Source organism: Notamacropus eugenii, chromosome 1, assembly GCF_028372415.1.
Source record: "Notamacropus eugenii isolate mMacEug1 chromosome 1, mMacEug1.pri_v2, whole genome shotgun sequence".
In the NCBI taxonomy this organism is placed as follows: domain Eukaryota; kingdom Metazoa; phylum Chordata; class Mammalia; order Diprotodontia; family Macropodidae; genus Notamacropus; species Notamacropus eugenii.
In genome coordinates this window covers 483555742-483582480 of record NC_092872.1, presented here as the reverse complement: position 1 = coordinate 483582480, position 26739 = coordinate 483555742, and the positions used below count along the sequence as shown (strand labels likewise).

At 40.0% G+C, this 26739-nt stretch overlaps 1 protein-coding gene across 4 annotated transcripts in view; it reads left to right on the top strand.

Moving 5' to 3' along the window:
• The window catches only part of RAPGEF1 (Rap guanine nucleotide exchange factor 1), a 190326-nt gene that overhangs the window by 4939 nt on the left and 158648 nt on the right, over positions 1-26739 (top strand). For 3 of the 4 annotated variants that reach the window (XM_072632771.1, XM_072632770.1, XM_072632773.1), the window contains exon 1: positions 23078-23236. The exons of the other annotated variant lie outside the window; for it this stretch is intronic. In XM_072632771.1, the coding sequence (XP_072488872.1) occupies positions 23173-23236 (64 nt within the window). In that variant the 5' untranslated portion in view covers positions 23078-23172. Of the gene's footprint in view, positions 1-23077; positions 23237-26739 lie in introns of those variants that run through there. 4 annotated transcript variants of the gene reach the window in all.

Sequence of the window (26739 nt, the reverse complement as noted above, 5' to 3'; positions counted from 1 at the left end):
TGTGTGTGTGTGTGTGTGTGTATATGTTTATATATGTTATAAAATAGACTCTAATGAGTACTTAAACAAAACAAGTCCAACGACTTGAGGAAAAAATCACTTTTGGCTTAGGGGTGGGGAACCAGGGAATGCTTTGCTGAAGAGGCAGAGAGAGGGCATTCCAGGTATGTGAGTGACCTCAGCAGAGGCACAGAGAACTGAACAGTCTGTTTTTTGGAGCATAGTGTGTGTAAAGGGACCTGACCTAAGTGGAACTGGGAAAAGTAGGTGGGGGATCAGATTGAGGAACACTGGGAGTCACTCATGTTTTTTTGAGCACAAGAGTAAAGTTGATTAATACAGCAGCAACCTGTAGGATTGAAGGGGGGAAAATCAGAACCTGCTGACTCTCTTAAACCTACTTCTTTTCCTCTTGCACAGATTTCTGTCTCTAAGTCTTCCATCCATACTGGCCCTTATGTCAGTCTTTTACTCCCTTTCTTCAGGCATGTTCTTAGCCCATCCATGGTTACAAAGTGAGTTGAGGGAGAGCAGGAGGGCTTACTAATAGATCTTTACCAAGCTTGCTATTTGGCTTGTAAAGATGACTCATGTATTAGTTTGCAGAAAAACCATTTCCCAAATTAGACCGAATTTGAAGATGCCCTGTAAGCCAAGCAGTGTCATGCTTCACTCCAGTTGAATGTATTTGTTGTTGCCACAATAAGATGATGAAATGGAAAGAGGAGAGGCTTGGAAATGCTGCCTGATTTTACTTGTTGCCAAGATCTCTTCAAGCCTTGAAACTCTGTCACTGAAGAGAGCCTTCCTCCCACCCCAGTTCTGACCCTCTAAAGGGGCTAAGACTAAAAGAATCAGAGATTTCGTGGGTTTAACCTCTTGGTTTCTTATTGTGTAAGAGTTTAGTGGGAAAAGCCAAAGACTAGGAGTCCAGAGAATGGGTTCTAATCTTTGCTCTGCTTATATGATCTTGGGTAAGCTCCTCTCTCCAGACCTTACTTTCTTTGTTTTGCTAATGAGGGGATTGGTCCTGTCCACTGCCCTAAGATTCTCTGACTACTCATCTTTCTATGTGTCTTCTCACCTTAATTAGATTATTCCAAGGGTAAAATCTCTTCATGTCTCGGAGAGAGTGCTGGACCTAGAACCACAGGAGAGCCAGTTTTTGAATCCAACCTTTGACATTTAGTTAGTGAAATCATGGGCAAATAAATTACTTAACTTTTCTGAGCTTTTCTCATCTATGAAATGATGATAATCACACGCACACTGTAGTAACTGCTTCACATGGTTGTTGGTTAGACTGAATGAGATAATGTCTAAAGTGCTATGTCAACTGCAAGATGCTATATAAATAAATGTCAGCCATCTTTGTTATCATCAGTCTTCTCTACTCTTCACAGCACCTAGCAATGCTGAACATATACTAGGTATTAAAATATTCATGTGTGTATGTATATTTGTGTGTATATATACACACAGGTATACACACACACACACACACATACACACACACACACAGAAAAACAACCCACACCCCTTCCTGGCCAGAAGTTGGATCCATTCAGCCTTGTCAGACAGTATTGAAAAATGAACTCAAATTCTGGGACCCTCTGAGTCTTAGTCTCAAATTTCCCATTGAAAACAGTTTCCCATACTCATTGAATTGTCCATTGCTGTGTTTTGTTGGAGGAAGCAAATAGTATCCAGTGGCAGGGAATCTGTAGCCTCAAGGCCACATGTGGCCCTCTAGGTCCTCAAGTGCAGCTCTTTGACTGAATCAAATTTCACAGAACAAATCCCCTTAATAAGAGGATTTGTTCTGTAAAACTTGGACTCAGAAGGCCACATCCAAGGACCTGAAAGGCCATATGTGACCTTGAGACCTGGACTATAGACAGTTTCTTGGATAAGAGGGCATGAAGTTAGCTGAGGTCCTATGTTAAAACTTATAAAGGAATCATTTGGTCAATATTTAATTACCCTCCTCTGTAAATTTCTAGTAAAGCTAGGACAAAGACTCAAGGATACATTCTAGGGAGGGCCAGAGACCCAGGGAAAAGGAACTGTAACTCAGCTGAAAGAAATCTTTTGTCCTTATGGAGACTGGTCACAGAATTAGAAGGGATCTCAGAAGTCATCTGGCCCAACCCATTTGTGGACAACAATACTCTTCATGGCATCCAGCCACTGAGTGAATGTTCACCCAGGAGCATCCGCTTTGCCCAGCTCTGGCTTTTGTTGGGTGGATTCAACTCGGTTCATTTGGGCCTCCTTCATGAATTTCTGAGATGTGGTCACCATCTCTTCCTGCTGTTTCCCCATTTAACAGCTTCATCTCTTTGAAGGTTTCAGTTTGGGTTTCTTTATCTCTTTATCAGCTGCTCCTTTCTGAAATATCTCAATGGTTTATGTCAATTGGGGGGGGGGTCCCTATTACATATTCTTTGTCTTCTTCTATTTGTTGCCAAATTATGTTTCAGGGAACTTATGGATGGATGTGCCCTCTATTGTATGCTCAGTTCCACTCTAGGGTGCCAGAAAAGGGCTTAGAGATGGTAATTAGAAAATTGGCATCTGATAAACATGAAGGAGGAAATTTCCCTTCTCTCCCTCCTTTCTTCCCTCTCTGTCCTCCTCTTCCCTTCCCCCCAGCCCCCCACCACAGCACCCATACACACGCTCTCTCTCTTTGGTTTGAAAACTAGTGTGTGAGGCAAAAATTGAAAAGAATGCTGGATTTGAAGTCAGAGGACCCAGGTTCATATCCTGGCACTGCCAGTTCCTAGAATGAGGGTGTTGAACTAGATAATCTGCAAGGTTGTTCTTTCCAGTTCTAAATCTGGGATCCTGTGCATCCTGGTGAAGTTTTTTTTGAGTGCTTTGGTCTATACCCTCAGCGTTAATCCCCCTCTGCCTTTACTACCTGCCACAATCCAGAATGAGCTCAGTTTCTATTCTGGAAGTTTCTTCAGTTTGGCATCCCATGGCATATGGCTTTAACTGGAGGGAGAAGCCTCAAGATATGAGCAAAACCCTTCCTTCCCCTCCCAAATTAATTCTTACTTTCCTCCTCGTGTCAGCAGTAACTTTCCTACAAGTTAAGTTTGGAAATAAGGAAACTCTGGCCTGGCTTTGTAGAAGAGCAATAGGGATATGAAACCTTTGGGTGTGTATGGGGGGCTTTCTGAAGCTCAGGACAGAAGAGGGCGATTTCATGCCCCAGCCTACAGGCCTCAGCGGAGGCCTGACAGATGTGGCCGCAGACTTCACACTGTCCAGTTACCAAGCTCAGCCCTCTAACTCATTGGAGCAAGAATCAGATGCTTGTAATGTTTGGAGAGGGAAGGAATGGACATGAGGAGAGAAGAGAAGACAGCTGAAGTCCTGTGGAATGTGATGTGGCTGCATTTCACAAGTGGATGGGGGGGCATCCCACAAAAAACTAAGGCTGGGAACAATTGTTCCATTTGTTTACTGGATGTAGATAATCATTTTTGCCATAACTTCTCTAAAATCATAGCTTGGCGATGCTTATAAATAAAGAAATGAAAATATTTCTGTAGGTTCTAGACTGTCAAAACTGAAAGGGACCATAAGAAAGAATTTCACCTAACTCTCGTTTTGCAGTGGAGGAAACTGAGGTCTAGAAAGGAGAGAAGTGATTTGCCTGAGGTCACAGAACTCTTGTAGCTGAACCAGTATTCATGCATCTTGACTCTCAGTCTTTGAAGATCTTTTTTGCCTTTATTAAATGCCCTTTTCAGTATATGTCTTGGAAACATGAGGACCTTCGCATTAGTGGTAGCCTTATCCTAATGTTGCTATGGGAAAAGTCAGAAGTTTCACTGACGTCAAACACAAATTCCCTTTGCACAACCTTTTAGTACTGAAAGACACACTATGGCATTGGGGCAAAACTGACTTGACATGTTATGATGGCAGTTGCAGTCAGGAGGTCTTATTCATGGTGTATAGACTTAGGCTGGAGCTTTGCCTCTGTCCATCTGTTTCCTTCTGAAATGAGAAGACTGGACTTCCAGCTCTAACATCCTATGATTCTTGGCTAGAGTTTAATATATAATATGGGTGGACACAATCTAGTGAATGCTTTTTATAGCACCAACCATGGAAGAAGTACTTAATAATTATTTGTATTTTGCATTCATATGGCATTTCCTGCCCCCTACCACATGGCACAGTTACATTTATGTTTTTGTTTGCCCTCGTAACATTCTTGAAAAGTAGAGGTGAGGTGTACTAGGTGTACTGGGCTCATTTGATGGACTGAAAAACCAAGACTCTGAGAAGTTGAGACTTGTCCAAGTTACACAGCAGAAAGAGGACAAGAATTTTAGAACTTTAGAGCTGGGCAAGAACCTAGAAACCATCCTAGTTCATCCAGTCCCCTTATCTTGCTCAAGCTGAGACAGAGAAAGAATTGGTTCTAGAATCCAGGTCTTCTACTTCAAGCCAGTGCTTGTTTCATGATATGTTCTTACCTCTTAGAATCTGAAACCTCTTGGTCTGCAAATTTTATTCACTAAAGACTTAAACTAGCAAAAGTAATAGCAGACTCAGAGATGTCAGCATTGTCTTCACTTGAAATGGCTTGGGAGTTTCTCTGGTGTTTTCTAATGCCTATGTCCATCCTAACTATTAAGATATGTCTGAATCTGCCAGCTGTTCATGACACTGTTTGGGGGTTCTCAAGTATAAAAGTAGTCTAAAATTTATGTTTAGTAAAAACTGAAGTGAAGCAGTTTTAGAAAGACTCCTTTCTTATCCTTAGTGGGGAGCTGCCCTATTTGGTTTATCTGTCACTAATTTAATCTTTTAGTCAGTTTTCTGAGATTTGATCATAAGATTATAGATGTAGAACCAGAAGGAACACGAGAACTGGAATGTCATAGAGTCCAGTCCTGTCATGTAACAACAATAGAAACTGAGTTGGAGAAAGGTCAGGAAGCTTGCCGGGTCCCACAGCTACTGTCTGAGGTGGGGTTTGAAGTCAGGTCTTCCCCTAACCCTTTCATTTTATAGATAAGGAACCTGAGACTCAAAGACTTACAGTAACCTACCCAACATCACCTAGGTGGTCAGTGGCCAAACTGAGATTCAAATATAAGTCCTCTTGCCTTTATCCCATCGCCCTTTATATTTACCTTGCTGTTGTATCTTGACTTTTACAATATAATTGGGACTCACTGTTAAAGAGAGGAAACTCAGAGTTGGAATGGAGTACAGTTTTAGGGGTTAGGAGCCTTGGACTTTTGTCCGAGCATTGATATAAGGTCTTTGTGATCTTCAGTAAGTCATTAATTTCTAGGCCTCAGTTTCCTCATCTGCACAATGAGAAGATTTGTTTGAATGACTTCTAATTCCCTTTCAGCTCTGATATTCTATGTCCTAGGGGCTCTTCTCACACTAATATGGGATTATTTGACATGGAATTATATAGTAGGTACTCTTCAGAGCAGAGATTTCTACACAGGTTCCACCCAACTAGGAAGCCTCTTTTCTGGCCAGGATTTAGCAAATTCCTTTGGGGCTGCATTGTTTTTTAAGCGTCTGAGGTTGTTGAATGCCTTTGGGTGGATTTTTATGAACAAGAACCAAACTTCTAAATTGCTGAATACAGAGGAAAAGTGGATGGCATCTCATTTTAGCTGCAGTAGGAGCATTGGTGAGCTAGATTGATGAAACACTTGGTTTTTCTTTCCTTTATGTCTATCTTAAAGGCACATGGCAAAAAGCAAGGAATGCTTGTAGTGTGTTGCCAAGCTCAAGAAAAACATTTCCTTCCCCTTCTCCTGCTCTTCCCTGCTGCCTCCTACTCCTTGGGAATGTAGTTTTCTCTGCTGTAGGGATGCTATCAGGATTAATTAAACCATCTTTGTTCAGCAGTGGGGGAGAAATGATAGAGGACATTCCTGGCTTTTGGTGACAGATGAAATTCCAGAATCCACTGAAGATTCTTGTATACAGGCAGACTCGTAAGTTGCCAGTGATAGTCCCAAGAAATGTGATGAATATCCATCATGCCTTTCCTTTGATTAATTTCCATAGTTAAGCTAAATAGGGAAGGGCTAATTGATTTGTTTGGTTCTTCTTTATTAACCTCTGCCTCTATGGGGCATTCACTGCCCCTTTTGGAGGGATGGCAGAAACCCAAGTAGTCCCATCAGTTTATTCCTTTGCTTCTAAAGCCAGAAGATCCTTTCAAGTGATTAACACGAACCGGACTGTTTAGAGTGATCCTGTTAGAGAAGCAGCCATGGCATACACAGTGTAGAGATTTTTAACCCAGATTTCCTCTTGGGAGTCTGTGGATAGATTTCAGAGGGTCCATGAACTTGGATGGGGAAAAAACGCATACGTCTTCATTTCAATAGAATTGGTTTCTTTTGTCATCCTGTGTATTCTACTTTATTTAAAAATATTTTCCCAAGAAGGGGTCCATAGGCTTCAACAGACTACCAGCAGGGTCCATGATGAAAAAAAAAGTGAACAACTCCTGGTGCAACCAATAGAGAGCAGGCCCCTGACTGTGTGGCCCTGATCTGGAATGACTGAGGAAATTCTAAAGCTGAGTTGCAAGCAGGTGTGGATCTCTGTTGGTGGTAGCTCCCTATGTGGAAGAAATAACTGATCCAATCGAAAACTGTCAAAGATGGGAGGGCCTTTAGAGTTCAGAAAGTCTAATCACCCATTCTGTAGAAACTTGTCTGAGGGAGAGAGAGTTGGCTGGGCAGAGTCCTCATGACTAGTCACTGACAGTTCTCCTGACTTTCAGTGGTCTTTTCACTACCCCATACTGCTCTTTATTTATACTGAGTTTGTTAAAGGAGTTTAGAAATACTCGTTTACCCAATGTTCTTATCAGAAGACCAAAAGGATATGTGTATGTATGTATATATGATAAAAACATGCTAGCAAAAACAAATGTGCATTTATTAAGACCCTGCTATCTGTAACACAAGAGACAGCCTAGTGTAATAAGTAAAAAGCCAACCTCAGAGACAGGAAGAACTGGGTTCAAGTCTCCTCTGACAGATATATAAGTGTAACCCTGGACAGGTTATATAACCAACCTCTCATTGCCCCAAGCAATCTGACTAAGCCTGCAAAAGGTAGAAAGGTAGCCAGTCTCCAATGGTGGAGGGAATTTCCTTATTGGGAGTTCCTTACAACAGTGAAAGTGCAGGTCCCAATAAACTTTTTGTCAAGTTACTGATTTATTAAACAGTATAACTGGGAATACATTATCAAGATTGAGTTCCACCATCAGCACCTATCTGCTGGACAGGTACTACAGATGAACAGTAGCAGGCCCTTAAACAGAACAGGACAGCAAGATAGATTGCTCTTGGGAAACTGCCCACTTAAAGTGGTCTTAAGCCGCTCCCTACCACCAATGTCTATTAAAATATTTTTTATTAACTTTTTATTGCTATCTTTTGTTTTCAGATCACCTACATTTCTCACTGTATTCTTCCCCATTGCCCCTTTCTAGAGAGCCATCCCCTAATACTAAAGAATTTAAAAAGAGGGAGGGAAAGTTCAGTAATGCTAATCAACACTTTGAAAAAAGCCTGACATATGCAGTGTTTCGTACAACAGCCCCTCAGCTCTGCCGAGGGGGTAGAGGATGTCGTTCCTTGTATCGCTTCACTGGGGCCAAGGTTGGTCATTATAATTTCACAGAATTCAGTTTCACTTGTTTTGTTGTTCATTTAGGGAGATAATAATAAGTATAGGAAGTAAGAAGTGCCCAGAGAGCCAATTCAAAGTGGAGTATGAAAAGTGTAAAGTGCTATGAAAAACCTGGGGAGGAAGAGAAGGCTGCTTTTGCCTGGCAGGGCTTTATGAAAGGCCTCCATCCAAGGACTCTCAGCTGTTACCTGGCCTCCTTTGATTTTGGCTTTGTGGCACTCTAGAGCAAATGACATAGTCCCCAGCCATTGATCACGAAATCTGGAGAAGCCTCATTAACTAGAGAGAGGTTCCCAGAACATTAGAGAAGAAAGGGACTTGCAGGATTATCTGGCCAACCCCCCAATTTTACAGAGGGGGAAACAGAGGGTGACAGTGTAGTTTTCAGCAGAGACAGGACAGAGCCCTGTTGATATCTCTTAGTTACAATCATGGCAAATGATATATGATGTAAAATAATGAAGGATATGTAAAATTGATGACTTTTTTCTCTAAAACAGTTGCAACAAAAGCTAAAAAGATTGACCCTCCAGTAAAAAAAAATTAACCAATTGTCAAATGTGAGTGGTTTGGATAGATTAGAAAGGATTACACTTGCTTATTTTATTGTCGGTACAGTAGATAAGGTGAGTAGAAGACTCCTGAGGCCTACCGAGTAACAGGCAATAAACAGAAAATTTCTGACAATTACCATTTTCATGTAATTGATGAACTTGGCATTTATTCAGAAGATTTGCTGAAACCATTTTCTGTTCACTTCCATTACATAGTTAAAACCCTACTCCCTTCTGAACCCCCACCTTCCCCTACTGACCAGCTGCTTCTCCCTGAGGGACATTTTCTCTCACCACCCTTTTTCCCTAGTTAAAGAGAGAGGAATCAATGAGGAGAGGCAATTTGTCCTAAAAGTCAGTGGAAAATGAAAGGCAAGGGAGTTGAGTGAAAGGGCCCTAGGGATCTGACCTAAAGAAACCCCTCTAAGGTTGCCAGTGGTGATTTGGGGGTCCTGTTTTTCTGGCCCTGCATCTCTGTCCTTATCTTTCTGTTTTCATATTGCTGTGTATGGTTAGTTTAGACCTTGTGACTGTATCTGTAATTACATCAGGGCTGGGTGTTTTAAATCTAGAATTTATCACCTAGAGCTTCAAAGGACCCTAGAAACTATCCAGTCTAGCCCCCTCAATTCACTGATGAGGAAAAAAGGCACAGAAAGGGAAATGATTTGCCTGAGGTCACAAAGCTGATTAATGGCCAAGCCAGAGTTTTGAACCTAGCTTTCCTGACCTCTGAAGCAGAGATTCTTAAAGGGCCTATGAACCCCTTTTGGAATAATATTTTTATGTGCATAAAATAAAATACATAGTATTACAAAGGAAACTGGTTATCCGATTATATAGAAACACAATGTTGTTTTTTCTTAAGTTCACAGACCTAAGGGTAAGAACCTCTGTTCTCTAAGTCATCCTATTTCCTTCCTTATATGGACAGACTCTGTGCTTGAATTCTGCATGACACCTAGCACTACTCTCTATGTTTATTTTCCTTAATTATGGTATGAGACAGTTTTCACCCCCAAGAATATTGGTAGAAGAGTTTTACTTCCCATTTCAGGAAGTAAGGAAGCTAGGGCTCTCAAAAAGAGAGCACCAATCTTTGTGTGTTTTTCCATGACCAACAGTGAGTGGGAGGTCTGGCTCATGATTTAATAAATCTGAGAATTAACATCATCCACACTGAATTAAAACTCTTAAAGGTCAATAATTTATTTATTAGCGATTAGAATCAGCAATTTTTCCCTAAGACTTATTTGTCTGCTCTGTAAAAGATTTAACCAATTTCGTCAATTCTAAGATTGGCAGGCTACTGTGAATGTTAGCTGCAGTCCGACCAGCTACACTAAACATTCGTCAGGTCATAACTTCAATACTTCCAAGATTCATGATCTCATCTCTGTAGGTATTCCCTCTGCTGATGCTGGTTGTAACCCTTTTAATGAAGTCTTAGGAGATGGTTCACCAAGTTGCCATGGCCTAAAAAATCTCCTACCTCAGGAGCAGCCTTTTAAAAATGAGACTCTCTGAACTCAGCAGGGTTGGCAGAGACCTGGATGACAGGCATATGGTCTATCGCTGGGCCAAAAGTTTAGGCGTTTGCAGTTTGGAAGGACTTGCCATGGCTGAGGTAGCCCTTGGGCCTTGGTACCGCATTGAAGGCTTGAGAGAAGTTAGATCATGAAAAATGGAAACAAACCTTTGTTTTTGACTTTTATTGTACATGGGAAATGTACAATGATAAGATTGTAGGTTTATAAGGATCATAGCTAGAAGGGATCTTAGAGTTCATATTGTCCGACTAATTAAACATTTTTTAATAAATTTTTATTGATGTCTTCCTTTTCTTACTTTCTCATGGTTATTCCCAGGATCCTTTCCCCTCTCCCTTCTCCTCCCAGAGCCACATCCCTTATAATAAATAGTATTTTTTAAAAAGAGGGTAAAAAAATCAGCACACCTGATCAACCCATTGATTGGATATCTGGAAACGTGCAGTTTTCAACACCAGTGGACTTCACACCTTCACAAAGAGGTGGGGTGGGAGTGACGCCAACCCCCCTAACTTTACAATGAAGCAATCGAGGCCCAGAGACGTTGTTACTTGTCCAAGGCCCCACATGTAGTGGCAGGGTCAGCTTTTGAGCCTGGGTCCTCTGACTCCAAATCCCATGATCTTTCCAATGAACTATATGCAGTATCACTGTGTTGGTGAATTCTGTACATTTGGAGGAGGGAGAGCTTGTTTAGAGGGACAGTTGTCAGAGAAGTCAGTGGAGGAATGTGATTAGCATGTGTTTGGGACATTATGGACACTAGTCTGATGAGAGGAGAGGATTCATGTAAGGCAGGCAGAATTCTCAAACTAATTTGATCTAGAACTACACTGACAGAAACCACAAAGGGTGGATTGGTGTTACAGAATGTGCATAGGATAAATACTTGGGGCAGGGGGGCAGAAAAATTATGGAGCAAAACAGAGGAAATTAAAAGTTTTTTTCATATTCCCCCATGTTGCTAGTAGTAAGTACTCATTCCGTGTGTGTGTGTGTGTGTGTGTGTGTGTGTGTGTGTGTGTTTAAATGTCACATCCAGTTCTAGCACCTTCTTGTGTAGTACGCTTTCTAGATGCTAGGAATACAAAGAAGAAATGAAAACCAGGCACTCCCTTCAAGAAGTTTCCATTCTACTTGGGGGATACAGTGTGTAAACATTAAGAGGAAATGTTGCTGCATGAAAATATTCTTGTGGAATTTGTCTTCATGTAAGTTGATTCAATTTAGGAAATAATGACATAGAGCAGTAGTGGGAGAGACGGTTGGTAAGGTATTTGGGGGCAGATGTAGAGGACCTTGAAAAGCAAGCTTGAGACTTTGGACTTTATCCTGCAAGCAGTTAAAAAAAAAGGAATGTTTTCTACATTCAGATTATTTCCTGAATATACTAAGGGTTGTGAAATAGGGGACAGAAAGAAATCAGTATTTAAATTTAGACATAAGAAAATTTTTTTTTAACATCACAGTACTTTTCTATCAAGTCCAGATGGGAGTCTTCTCTATCCCCTTTTTGATGTCCCTGTGCTATATTTACTTACTGGCACATTCCTGGTGTGTTTTTTTTCCCCAAACAAAAACAAGCAAACAACTTCTTCAGAATTTAGGAGTGTTGACTTTGCAGTGAACTCTCTACCGGGGTTAGATTTCTTTTTATAAACTAGAATAGCTCAATGAGGGCACTTGAAGTCACACAAGGCCTAGTGTGTGAGTGTGTTGGTTGTAGAACCTGTGGTCAGGTGTGAGCATTGACCCCCTGCAGTTTGCAAACACTGAAGACTGGATCACCAGGTGAGATAAGATGAGGTGTCTGCTGTGTAGGTCTCTGTGTTTCGGTTTCCTGAGTGCTATCACTTTTAGGACTAATACCGACAATATTAACAGCTAAGGTTAATGTAGTGCCACCTACATGCCAGGCCCTGTGCTGAACTTGATCCTTGTAACAGCCCTGGGAGGTAGATGCTGTTATCCTCCCCCTTTTACAGAAGAGGATACTGAGGCAAATGAGTTTAAGTGATTTGCCTGGAGTCACCTGCTAGTGGGTGTTTGAGGCTGGATTTAAACTCAGGTCTTCCTGAATCCAGGCCCAGCAAGGGTGGTACAGGGACAGATTTCAGTGTGGTCTCTCACATACTAGCTACCAGAAATAAATCCTTCTGCAGATAGAACTGGGCTGAGGAATTGAGTATTCCAGAATGTACCATAGAGGGATATTGGAGGGTATGGAATATCCTTAAAATGAAAGTTGAGTTGGGAAATTTGGAGCATAAGAAAGGAAATTTAAGGCTATTTTCTTTTCCTTTCATTCTGGGCATGTGCAGACCTGAGACTTGATTGCTGTTATAAATTCAGAGAATGGAATTTCTATTGATACAGACCTGCAGTAGTTTAGAACTCCGTGTCTTCATTGACCTGGAACACTGAGGGGAAGAGGTTAAGTTTGGCTGTGGGCACATGGCTGAATACTTAGCATGTGTCAGGATCTGATTCTAGGTCTTCTTGATTCCAATGCCTGCACCTTTATATATTCTGCCACTTTACCTCTAAACCTTTTTTTTCATGCCCTGCAAAAATGCCAAATGATAAATATTTTTGATATACGCATAATTTAATATCCAAGAAGAGGAAATAGCACTAGCATCAACATTTTCATAGAAAATCCCTATTCCTATCATGTGAAACCCAGTTTAGGATTGTTGAGATAGAAAAATTAATAATGGGAGGGTATCATACAGTGGAAAGAGCCCTTGCTTGGCAAAGTAAGGCAGGGTAAACATGGCCTGTTCACCAGATCATAAACTCTTAGTCAGAAAACTTGAAATTGATTCCTAATTCTGCTACCTATGTACCTGTATTTCCTGCTGGAGTTGAACTACATGGCCTTGAATTGAAAGTCCCTTCCATTCTAATTCCCATAATTCTGTGATAAGGTTAGAAAAGTATTTGAGGGTCAGATAATTAATTTCTTCACTGCAACTCATAGGAATTTTTAATTTCTTTGAATCCATAAATAGAGTTCACGAATTTTGTTAAACACAAAAAACCATTTTTCCTGCATGGTACAAATTTTTAAAAAATTTAAACAGTAATTTTGTATTATGTCATCATACAGCATACAAAGTACCTCATTCATCTTGGTGTTGAAGTGATCTTATGTTCTCAAAGACAGCATATGAAGGTAGTGAAATCTCTGAGAGGTCTTTGAGGAAGGGTTTGGTTGCACACTGGATGGATATGTGTCATCCAGAGAGAGGCCTAGCCGAGTTTGAAGTGGTTCACACCAGGTTAGTCTCAGGAGGTTGTTGCGTTTAAAGTCATGGAGGACTTGTAGTCTTGACTGGAGGGAGTAATTACCCTCCATATCAAAGCATATCAAACTATGCTCTGACTAATATTTAAAGTCTAGGCAACAGACATTAGCTACTAATGTTGAGCCAGTTTCTTTGTTTCCTCTGACATATTCAGATAACTGGCAAGGTGCTCCATCCTAAAATTCCCTTTTCGGTGTATTATTTCCTTTGGAGAGAGATAGCATGCTTGGGAGTCTCTGAAGAGGAAGTACCTTCAAAAGGGAACTTAGTATATCCAGTGTACAGTGGCAGATTTCCTTCTGGTAGATGGTTCTGAGCATGCTCTTCCTGGGCTGGGGGCTTCAATTCACTACTGAAGCCTGGGATTTCAAGTTGGTTGGTCTCTGTTTGTTGATTTTCTATACCCAGCTATAATTCCCTCTTTGAACATTCCCACAGTGCCTGGCTGCTTCCTGGCATTGTTGGAATTTTCCTCTGGACGGGAAACGGCCTTCATCACATCTTCCTCCCAACAGGCACATTCCACACACCACACTACAGGCAACTGAAAGGTTACATACATGACCTTGTACTTTGGATGTTTCAGTGGCTAGGAACATGTCAGGACATTCTGATCCCTATTGGGATTCAGAGGGATGGGATGGGAATGACTCTTCTCCTAAGAGCTTAGCATCATGGGGTAGTATTAGAGACAGTAGAGTTGGAGTTACACTTAGTTGTATGAATGTGGTTGAGGCATAGTGGCATGGCTGATTGAGCGCTGGATTTAGAAGAAGAAAGGTCTGGGTTCAGATCCTACCTCAGACACTGAAGAGGCAGTGTAGCCATGGAGAAGGATCTTAACCTCTCTGAGCCTTATCTGTGAAATGAAGGAGTTGGACTCAGTTGACCTCTTAGTCATTAGACCTTTCTAGGTCTAAATTTATAACTCTGTAACTCACTTTCTTTCTAAACTTGTCTCTCTATCTGTAAAATAAAATGATATTATTTGTGGTATCTACCTCACAGGGTTTTAGCCCTGCCCTCTGGCACTACACAGAGTGGTACAGGTCCCTGGCTAATGCCCACAGTCCCTCAAAGGGTTGAAGGTAGCCAGTGGTTATCTGCCCAAGCTTCTCCGGGTCACCTCTGCCAGTGCCTTCATTGATTCCTTACTTGAGAATAGTAAATCTTAACTTTGTTGACCTGAATTGACAGCTGAAATGACATAGTTGATCAAATGAGATAATCTGTGTGAAAGTGCTTTATAACTACAGCCTATTTGTATTTCCTATGCATATCTTATGTGTCATTAATTATTTACATGTCATTTCTCTTACTAGAATGGAAGCTTCTTGAGGGCATGGGATGTTTTTTGCCTTTTTTTGTATCCACACTACAAATGTGCACAGTGCCTAGCACATGGTAAGCACTCAATAAATGCTTGTTGATTGACCGATAGAATGAATGATTTTTTCCTGTGAAAATGATTGCCAGATAGTTTTGCCTGCAAGATAAAGCTCCCTTTCAGCTCCCTTTAAGAGTGTGGGGTTTACACTGTATAAGATGAGAAATTTGATTTAAATAGTATCTAAGGTTCTTCCAACTCTCACAGCCTGTGCTCTGCACCTTTGCCATCGCAGGAATAGAGCCATGTACTTAGTGAGATGCTTGCCTAAAAATATCTTGGCTGATTGATAATAGTCATTCCAATTTATTAAAAAATTAAGTGATTCATTTACATATGAGCTTAAGGTTTACAAAATCCTTTCCATACTACAACCCCATGAGGATAATAGTCTTTCAAGGACCATTGTTATAGATGAGAAAACTTCTGTTTTGGCAGAGCTGGAGTGACTTGCCCAGTGATATAAGCTAATCTGAACCCAGGTCTCCAGTGCTCTTTTCGCTACCCTGAGAAAGCCCTTTAAAAACATTATTTAAATTTTTTTATTATGAACTTGACAAACATGAACAAACATAAATATTTTTTTTTAATTTTTTTTTTTAATTTTTTAATGTTTAACAATCACTGCCATACAATTGTGATTTTATCCCCCCCACCTACCCCCAACTCCCCCCCTCCCTCCCCACGACTGCATACAATTCTGTATAGATTCTACATATACTTTCCTATTGAGTATATTTTCACTATAGTCATGCTATGTAGTCAGACTAAGATAAATGAAAGAAATCGTATAACAAATCAGAACATGATACACAAACACATACACATACACAAACATGATCTGTTACATTATGTGAGTGACTTCCATATTTCTCTCTCTGAGTGTGGAAGGCATTTTGCCTTGAGAACCACCATTGGGATTTATTTATTTATTTTTTTTTGTAAGAAGTTCTTGTGTTATTACAAAAATCTAGGTCTACCAGAAAAAACTCTCACACACTGTGGTCGTTGCTGTGCACAAAGTTCTCCTGGTTCTGCTCCTTTCACTCAGCATCAGGTCATATAAGTCCTTCCAGGCCTCTCTGAAGTCTTCTTGTTCATCATTTCTTATGGCACAATAGTACTCCATTACATTCATATACCATAATTTATTCAGCCATTCCCCAATTGATGGACATCCCCTTGACTTCCAGTTTTTGGCAACTACATAGAGTGCTGCTATAAATATTTTTGTACATGTGGGACCCTTTCCCATTTTTATGATCTCTTGGGGATATAGTCCTAGTAGCGATATTGCTGGGTCAAAGGGTATGCACATTTTTGTAGCCCTTTGGGCATAGTTCCAAATTGCTCTCCAGAATGGTTGGATGCGCTCGCAGCTCCACCAACAATGAATTAGTGTTCCAATTCTCCCACATCCTCTCCAGCATTTATCATTTTCTTGTTCTGTCATCAAACATAAATATTTCATCATAGAAAAAGATGACATATGACACTTTGAAACTTGTATACAGTTTGGTTTAAAAAAAAAGTACATGTGAAATTTAACACGGTATTTCCGTTGCTGTCTTTCTTGTCGGTGTCCCCTTCAGAACTTCCTTCTTTGTTCTGTGTATTTTTAAAAATGATTTAATGACGCTCTTTTCTTTCTTTTCAAATGATCAACTCAGATAATATTTGTTAAAATACTTAGCAGAATACCTGGCATATAATCAGTGCATAATAAACACTTAGTCCCTGCCCTCATTTCCTCTTTTTGTGATATCATCTATTACTAATCCTCTTGTAAATCTTCCTTTTGCCCTTCTCAAAAGGAAAAAAAAAGCCCTCCATAGTAACAGATGAGTGTGGCCAAGCAGAGCAAATCCACCCATAGGCCATTTATGTTTCACATGTCTCATTCTGTTCCCCTCTTCCATCATTTCTCTCTCAGGAGGTGGGCAATATACCCGTCAGTCTTCTAGATTTGTGATTAATCATTGCATTGATTACAGTTCTTAATTTAAATCTTTCCTACTTGTTTCTCTTTATAGCCACTGTATGAATTGTTCTCCTGTATCTGCTCATTTAGCTCTTACCAAGCCATGCAAGTCTTCCTAGGTTTGTCTGAATCCATCTCTTTTGTCACTTCTTACAGAACAATCATATTCCATTACTGTATATCCTAGCATTCTCCAGTTGATGAACATCCACTTTATTTCCATTATTTTACTATAACAAAAAGTACTGCTGTAAATATTTTTGTGTATGTGAGTCCTTTTCCATCTTTCTTTGATCTCTTTGGGATATCTGGGTATATGAGTAATGGGTACTGCTGTGTCAAAGAGTACACACAGTTTGATGACATTTTGGATCTTGTACCAAATTGCTTTCCACAAAGTTGAACCAATTCGTTGCTCTACCAGCAGTGAGCCTGTTTTCCTATAGCTGGTATAACAATTGCCATTTACCATATCTGTCATCTTTTCCAATCTGATAAGTGTGAGGGGGAAACTCAGAGTTGTTTGAATTTGCATATCTTTTATTGTTATTGATTTGAGATATTTTTTATAAGGTCATTGATTACTTTCCTTTCTTGGGAAAACTTTTAGAAAGTGCCTTCTTCAATAAAAGTCCAGTCCTATTGAAATCTATTTTCACTGGGCTGATTGATCATTTAATAGAGTGCTGCTTCTAGTCTTCCTACAAAGTGTAGACTAACACAGCAAGTAATCATTCCCAAATTATTCTAGTTTGTTTCTTTCAGGTTGGGGTGGGGAGGAAGGGTTAGTGTGGTGTAAAGGAAAGGGAACTGGGCCTCAAAAGAAGTAGGTTCCAATCCTGGCTCTGCTATGTGATCTTTCTCCCCATCTCTCTCATTTTCTCCATGTTTGACCCAATCTTAAAGCTTCCTTCAAGCTTTGCAGTGCTGTTAAGACAGATATTCCTGGTGAATGTGTTAGTAATGGTACAGTTGCAGCTGACCACATGATCACATCTGCTGCCCATTCATGGCTCAGGGGCAAGAGATGGAAAAGAGTTATCACTGTTGGCAGTATATTGTACCTACTACTTCTGAGAGCAGAAGCCATTTTTATTCACCTTGCCTCTTACAGTTTCCGTGGTATCTGAACAACATGAATCAGTCAATAAAGATTTAATAAGCAGTTACGGGACGGGGATGGGAGGTAGCAGGGGGGATCCAGGTTCCTGAGCTGGGAACTGCTTCCTGCAAAAGGTGAGATTTCAGCTGACTCTTGAGGGAAACCAGGGAAGCCAGAGGTTAGAAGCAAGGATAGAGAACATTCCAGACATGGTGGGCAGCTAGTCCAAAGGCAGAGTCTGGAAATGGAGTGGCCTGTGCAAGGTACAGCAGGTAGACTAATGTCACTGGAAGAGAATAAACTGAAAAAAGGTTGGAAAGATAGGAACAGGCCAGGTTGTGAAGGGCTTTACTTGGAGAATAGAGATAGGTAGGTCCTTCTGGTTTGGGGTCACTCATATCTACAGCTTTGGGGATGGCCTCTTTAAGATTGTGATTTAAATCAAAGAATTAGAAAGTGTTGGGGTTGGCAGGAACCTCAGGTCATCTAATTCAGCCCCTACATAAAGTAGGAATTGCCTTCATTTCATTCCTGAGAAGTAGTCATACAGCTCTGCTTGGAAACCTGTGGTATTAGGGAACTCTGTACCTACTGAGACAGCTCACTTTGATACTGTATAGTTCTTAAGAAGGTTTTCCAGATATTGAGCCAAAATCTACTTCCCTGCAACTCTTACTCATTGATCCTCCTTCTGGGCCCCCCAGCTGTATGAAATAAGTCTAATCCCAGTTTCACGGGGTACTCTCCCTAATGGTTGAATACAGTTATTTTTCCCCCTCTTAGGTCTTCTCCAGGCTATACACTTCTAGTTTTTTCAGTGGTGCCTCAGGCAAAGATAATAAATGCTTGTTGGGTTGAATTGAATTGAATATGATGATAAGGATCCATCATGATCTCACAGTGTCCATTAACTGAACTGGCAGGGGAAAAAAAAAGTGTAGTTACAGTTTTCAGTAGCACTGGTTAATTTAATTCAATAGACATTAATGTGCAAGGTGCTAGGTGTACAAAACAAAGATGAAATGGTCCCTAACCCCAAGGAGCTTATGTTCTGCTGAGGAAGATAACTGAATCACAGATCACTCTGGCAGATTTCTTCTATAAATCAAGTTGGAATGGATAGCCTTCATAGGTCCCTTTTGGCTCTAAACCTATTGGTGTCTTATCTCAGAATACAATAATTTCCTACTTAGAAATGCATTCTGTACAGTTTTATAAATGTGATGGGGTTCTTAGACAAGCCCACAAAAGCTGTCTTAACCTAGAGTATAGCTGAAATCCTGAGGTCCAACCCCTTTGGATACCTTAACACCCCTGTGCCTTAATCTCTTCTGTTACCTGGGGGGGGGGGGGGGGGGTAGGATTTGAGCAAGAAGAGTGTGATAGCATGGAACAGGACCACAGCTGCTATTCATATGTATGGATGAGTCCGGCTACTAAGTTAGGAACTTCAGTTACAATAAAGGAATCTGTGACAATATGCTATATGTTCACTAATAGTTCATTTCTGAATTATGATGTTCATTAAGTAGCATGACTTAATCTAAAATGGAAAAAATATAATCAGATACTTGTCCCAGGAAAAAGTTATGTCAATAAAATTATTATAGAATTCAGTAAAAACCAATAAACTAGCCATTCTCAAGTTTATCAGCTTTGTTCCTTTATCCTGCCAGAAGGGAACATGGTGGTTCTTCTGATGCTATTGAAGATGGGAAGACTTTAATTTAAAGGGTGGATAGTTTACACAATATGTAGTTTTTCAGTAGACCTCTTTAGTGTGGGTTTTTTTTGGCAGTGGAGAGCCTCATGGTGTGGGTATCACTAGGCTGTTGTTTATTGCCTATAATGTCTTGGGCCCAACCAGTGGTGTAAAAGACATCACCCAAGAAATTGTGATTGTGAAAGGTGGTGGTCTGGTCACATATTAGAAGTGAGATGCACTGGTACCCATCGACAGAGTAAGCAAACAAAAACCCTGAAGATGACCTCCAACATGTGGGGTAGATTTTCTGTGGAACTCATGGAAGCTCATGGCCGAGAATCACACAGGATGAGAAAGAGCTGTGCTGATGAGATCATGACATTCATTCTCAATCTCTGAGGTCTCTACAGTCCTGGGATGGGAAGGACAAGGAAATGGAAGTCCAGAGCAGTAATTAGTTTTCTCTCTATCATTTGATAAATCCTTGTTGATTGGTTTTTTGTTCTGAGGAACCAAACTTTCATTGTACCACTTTTCCAATTTGAAAAATCTGGATCTCATTTTGTAAAATGCTTTTGAGATCTATGAATGAAAGCTGTTTGTTTTCTTGCCAAAAAAGAAAAAAACGCCTGACCCCTTCTTCATCGTCTCGACTCTGAATTGGTGTTTGGTGGTTATACCAGGGTCAGTTGAACAGCCTGGAAATAAAATGGTAATTTAACTTGACTTTTTCTCCCCTTGGATCATATTTTGATTTTATCTCCAAAATCATAATTCCTTTTGTCACCAGCTTGAGATGATTGGAAGAGGTTAAGTCACTTGTCCAGTAAATGTCAGAACTGGAACTCAAGTCACATCTTCTGACTCTAAGATGAGTGTTCTTACTACCTTAACCCTCTAAAAATTAGGTAGATAGATGTAAATATAACTTCTCTTGTTTTATATTATCTTAGTTTCTCTGTAAAAATATTCTTTCCCAATATACTACGTCCCTCTGAATTTTGGTTGCATTGGGTTTGGTTGTGCAAAAACTTATCAGTTTAATGTAATCAAAATTATCCATCTTGCACTTTGTAATGCTTTCTATCTCTTCTTTAGTCAAAAATTCTTCCCTTCTCCATAAATCTGATAAATACACCATTCCTTGCTCCTCCAGTTTGTCCATGGTATCACTCTTTATACCTAGATCATATACCGCTTTGGACTTTATTCTTGTGAACAATGTCAGGCATGGGTCTGTGCCTAGTTTCTGCCACACTGTTACCCAGTTTTCCCAGCAATTTTTGTTGAACAGTGAGTTCTTATCCCAGAAGCTGGGGTCCTTGGGTTTATCAAACAGGAGGTTGCTATATTCCTCAACTACTGTGTCTTGAGTACCTAGCCTATTCCACTTGTCTACCCTTCTGTTTCTTAACCAGTACCAAGTGGTTTTGATAGTTGCTGCTTTATAATACAATTTGAGATCTGGTAGTGCTAGGCCACCTTCCCTAGTATTTCTTTTCATTAGTCCCTTTGATATTCTGGACCTTTTGTTCTTCCAGATGAATTTTGATATTATTTTATCCAGCTCTAGAAAATAATTATCTGATAGTTTAATTGGTATGGCACTAAATAAGTAAATTAATTTAGGTAGAATTGTCATTTTTATTATATTGGCTCAGCCTACCCATGAGCAACTGATATTTTTCCACTTACTTAGATCTGACTTTATTTGTGCAAAAATTTGTGTTCATATACTCCCTGGGTTTGTTCTGGCTGGTAAACTCCCAAATATTTTATAGCATCTACCCTAGCTTTAAATGGGATTTCTCTTTCTATCTCTTGCTATTGGACTTTGTTACTAATATATAGGAATGCAGAAGATTTGTGTAGGTTTATTTTGTAACCTGCAACTTTGCCAAAGATGTTTATTATTTCAAGTAGTTTTTTACTTGAATCTCTGGGATTCTCTAAGTATATCATCATATCATCTGCAAAGAGTGCTAACTTAATTTCTTCTTTGCCTATTCTTATTTCTTCAATTTCTTTATCTTGTCTAATTGCTACAGCTAACATTTCTAGTACCATATTGAATAATAGTGGTGATAATGGACATCCTTATTTCACCCCTGATCTTACTGGAAATGCATCTAGCTTATCTCCATTGCATATAATGCTTGCTGAAGGTTTTAGGTAGATACTGCTTATTATTTTATGGAAAGTTCCCTTTATTCTTATGTTCTCCAATATCTTAATTTCTCAAAATAGTCCTCTTTTTCCACCAAGAGAACCATCCATACAACAGAATAAAAAGAAAAAAGCAACGAGGCAAAACATTGGTCAAGTCTAACAGTGTATGTTGTGTTCCATCTCCATAGTCCCCTACCTCTGCAAAGAAAGGAGAAAGGTGCATTCTCAGATTTGCTTTACTACTCTGCCTATCCTAGTTATATATTCCTTCCTAAAGAATTAGACTCCTTTTGAGACTATGTACTCCTACAAAAACAGTCTGAAGCAGGCATTTCTACATCAAAAATGCTGTTATTGTCTCCTTTCCCCCATGGTACACTGGGGCCTTCTTGCAGTCTACTTTGAAAAATGTGCTGAGAGCTTTGGGTCGTTGAAGCCCCAGGAAAGTCACTTCCCTCTGGGCGTTAGCTTCTTGACCTGAGGGAATTGGACTAGATGATCTCTAAAACAAGAGTTGATTTGAGCTCCAGAAATGGTCACTGCAAGCTTTCCCACCAGAAAGCTTTGATTGTCTATGACAGCCTACATGCTGAAGTGAAGATACTTCAGGAGATGCCTTCTCAGGAGATGTCAAACTCAGTTTTAAAGCCAAATTATAGTCCTTTGAGATCTCTCTTCCCCATGCCCTCTACAATTTTCTCATTACATTGCTGCTCCTCTACTTTCTCATTTTCAATATCTTCAGTCCTACTGAATGGACAAGTAAACTCATCCATCTAAAATTCACTACGAATCTTCCCAGCTTTCCTGCCATTTTTTCCTAAAACCAAAATTACACAAATCCCCTCCCTTTTTTCCCCCCAGCAGACCTGTACAGAACTCAGGTGGCGCCAAACTTTCTCCAGGGAAACCGTCTGTATGAGTGGAAGGCTGTGTGGTTTGAGGTCTTGCTTTAATTAGTCCATGTTTGTCCTTGGTGATATTTTTTTCCTCTGGAAACTTATAGTGGGAGGTTTAGCAAAAAGGTGTAGTCCCAGGTTTTACAGATTCCTTGGGGCTGTTTTTTTTTCCTTAGGAGCATAGCTGTAATTAAAGCAGCTTGTTTATGTTGATGTAACACATAACTCACCATTGACTGTGTATTCCTTGGTTCAGGATGTATAAAAGCAGGACATGGTTTTTCCAGGCTCCAGAGCTGTGTTTTCATCAGGGCTTTATATGATTCTTATTTCTCTTGGCACACCCCAAAAAAATGATGCCATTTATATCTCAGTATTTTGGTCACCTGATTTTATCCCCTTTCCCTCAGAGGCAACGACAGTCTTGAAAGTGTGCTTTGAAATACAGTTCATTCTGTGAGGCCACTGCTGATCCGATGAGTAATGAACCCCCAAAGGAACTGGCAGCAAAGATTTTCTTAATATAGACTGATTACTGAGACACACCGGTAGGACTGATAGCACAAACTTGTGTCTAATTTTTCTCTGTGGGCTTGAAGAAGATTCAGATGTCTAAGGCTTCGGTCTAATTGCTGAAGTTTTCCTTGCAATCAGGACATGAAGAACAAAGTTGTTTTCGTGGACTCTGAAACAAGGTGCTTCAGGATGCGAATAGAAGGATGAACGGTGACTTTGTCCTTTCTCAGCAGTGTAATAAAGACTGGTCTCAGGAAGGAACTGGGATCTGGTTGATGTAGAATGGGGAATGTTAATGAAAAACAAAAAGGTTGGAAACAGAGCAACCTGTGCCTTTGGAAACAAGGTAAGGGCCTCTCATGTAGTCATTTTTAGGGATAGAAGAAGTCTGCCTACTAAGATTGTTTTACTTAAAAAGTAAACTGATACAGCCAGGGCGTAGTGATGTTTTTTAGGCTAAGAAACTCTTTTTTTAGTTCTTTGAGGTGGAGAGTTTGCAAGTAATTAGTTAAAAATTAGCAAATAAATCTCCAAAGGATTCCAACAATTCCTACTTGTCTTGGGTTTCGGAGGACTTTGCTCACAGTGTACTTGGGCTGAGATGGTTTATTCAGATGTCAATATATGTGGATGTTTGTTGATGATTTTCAGTCTTGTTAGGTTTTTGAACTAATGTTTTGATGCCTGGGCTTTGAGCTCTTACTGGAATTTTTGTATCCATCATTGTTAAATTTTTGTAACTATCATTGGTTAAAATTACTTAACATTATCAAAAACAAGACATTTAAGGAAAGTTGACAGCACTTGGTGAACGTACAGGTCAGTGAGCATCTGCCAGTTACTAGTTCTGTGACTTTGGACCAGTTACCCAACCTCTGGACCTCAGTTTCTTCTTCTGTGAAAGGACAATTAACTGATGTCTAAACTCTGCTCCAGCTTGAAATCCCATGATCATATGAAAAGAGAAAACTTTTAGGGAACATATCTTTCCACTGTCTTTAAATATCTGAAGGTCTTCCATGTAGACAAGGGAAAAGACTTATTTTTTTGGTGTCTTCAAAGGGCAAAACTTGGGCCCAATGACTGGAAGTTACAGGGACGTGAATTTCAGCTCAGTGCAAGGAGACGCTTTCCAGCAACCATTCAGTAAAGGAATGAGCTGCCCAATGAGGTAGTAAGTTCTTCATCACTGGAGGCCTTCCAGCAAAGTCTGGGCAACCACTAGGGGGGTAGTAGTCAGGTTCTGGACTGCAGTAGATACATAGAATGACAAAAACCATGGGATGTTAGAGCTGTTAGGAAGTGCCTTCTCCTTCTCTGATCTTGCTGCTAATAATACCACCTTGTGACTGGACAGCATCTTGCTTTTGAGGAGTTCAAAGTACTTCCTGTGAATGATTTAATATTTATCTATTTAAGGTGTGGTAATGTTTTCAATGAATACTTGTTAAGTGTCCACTGAGTGCGTAACTCAGTACCATATTATTATCTTTGTTTTGTGGGTAAAGAAACAGATAGGAATAGGAAGCACAGCAGAACAGTGCAGAAACTGAACTGTGGAAGTGGGTTCAGCTAGGAGGAGGATTAAGGCTTTCCCTCCCCTGTTTACCCTTCCCCTGGGGACTGGTAGCCATCTGACCACTGCCACTAATTAGGAGAGTTGGTGGGGAGCACTCCCTGTTCCTAAGGCTCAGTGGCAAGTGGGTAGCCTCGAGCTTGTGACCAGCCTTGTCTCCCTTCTCCTCTTCAGTGTCAGGTGTGTGGAAAGGAAAGGAATGGGGAGCCTGGGCATACTACACTATAGTGATCTGAGGTTAATAGGTTCAGAATCACACTGAAACACAGGGGTGTTTCAAAATCTGAAGAAATATGTTTAATGTTTCACACACTTGAATTCTAGAAATTTCGAGATGTAAGGGTCCTAATCAGGAATCACAAAGTTCACCTTCCATGTTCTACAGAGGAAGAAACTGAGGCCTAGACAGATAAAAGGCATTACCATGTATAACATATTTATTGGTTTACATTTTGTCTAAACTCAATAGGATGTAAGCTCTTTGAAAATAATGCTTTTTTTCCTTTTTTTTTAATCTTTGTATCCTAAATGCCCCCACACAGCACCCTAGAATGGACTGAAGTGAAAGGGATGGACTTGTGATTTTATTGATATAGAGAACTGCTAAATGAGGAAACTCTTTCTAACAATGCAAGCTGGCACTTTCTCAGCAATTTACTTCTTTTAGAGAGTTCCCCAACATGCTGAAAGGGTCACACACCTTTATGTATGAGAGAAAGGTCACACAATCAGTAGCAGAGCATAACCAAGACTAGAACCCAGATCTCTTCTCCTACCCCAAAGCTCTTTCTACATCACATTCTTTCCAACTTAAGCAAGCAACTTTTTTAAGCCTTTACTTGGTTTGTTTGTTGTTGTTAGACAGAGTTTCTTGTTTTAGAAAAACTCATTGATCCTAGAAAGTTTCATTGGAGGAACATTTTTTACTTTTATATGAAAAAACAACACATATACACATATATATATATAAGATGAAAGCAGGCTGATTTTGGAGTCTGAGTAGAATGTTTTCGCACTGATTCTTTTGGTAGATGCAGCCTCTTTGGAATAAATGTCCTGTAAAGTTCTCCAGATCTAAATCCATTATCTTATGATTATTTGTAGAAAGAGATAAACCTGTAGAGCTTTCTTCTTTAAAGGGAAGTATTTTAAGCTTTACTGCTTGTAGCCATTTCAGCAAAGAGGTACTATTGCTTGTTTGTTACCTGGGTTGTTTTTTTCTTTGTTTTTTTACCCGGAAAATAAATTTTTGTTCATTGAAAAAAAATTTAAATTAACAAAAAGAGAAGCATGGGAGGGATAAAGCAAGGAAAAATAACTATAGACCAATATCACTAATTACCACTGATACAAAAATATTAAATGAAGTATTGGCAAAGGAAAAAAAAAAGGGAGGGAGATTTTATTGATGTCATAAAAGGGTGCATGGTCAGTATTCAGGGTGAAAAAAAAAATCTCTATTAGGAAGGGTTTTTCCTTGATCTCTAAATCTCTTCACTTAATTGTTAACAAATAGCAGGTCTTTTCTAAAGTCTGGACTTCATTTACTCAACATGAGTTCAGGAACCAGAGTTCTCTACCTTCTCCCACCTCCAAAAAAAAAGTGTCAGGGGATAGAGGTTTCTTGTCCTGGTGGCTTAGCTTTCCAAAAACACAAGGGCTAGAGCCATTTGCCTGGGGAACTCCCCACCCAGATTGTCTCTCTGTATTTGGAAATGGAAATGGCCATGCTAGAAAGATATATTTAGCAGCTATGTTTAATGAGTAGCCATCACTCCCTTCTTCTGATACCAAGAGTGGTTGTTGCTCAATCATTCACTTGTGTCCAACACTTTGTGATCCCATGGGCCATACTATCCATAGGGTTTTCTTGGCAAAGATGCTGGAATGGTTTGTCATTTGCTTCTCCGGTGCATTAAGGCAGACAGAGGTTAAGCGAATTGCCCAAGATCACATAGCTAGTAAGTGTCTGAGCCTGGATTTGAACTCAAGTCTTTCTGACTGCAGATTCAGTGCTTTATCCACTGAACCATCTAACTGCCTGCTTCATACTAAGAGTATCCTATGGTAAATAATGTGAAATAACACCTCTTCTACTAGACCTATATTCTAAAGAGATCTTAAGGGGGGGAGTAGAAAGATACACATATGCTAGCTCCTAACCCACACACCATAAAATACCTGTAAAGAAGAACTCCCAACAAATTCTGGAGCAGCGGAAGCCTCACAACAATGGAGTGGAGGAGATTTCTGTTCCAGAGAGACCTGAAGGA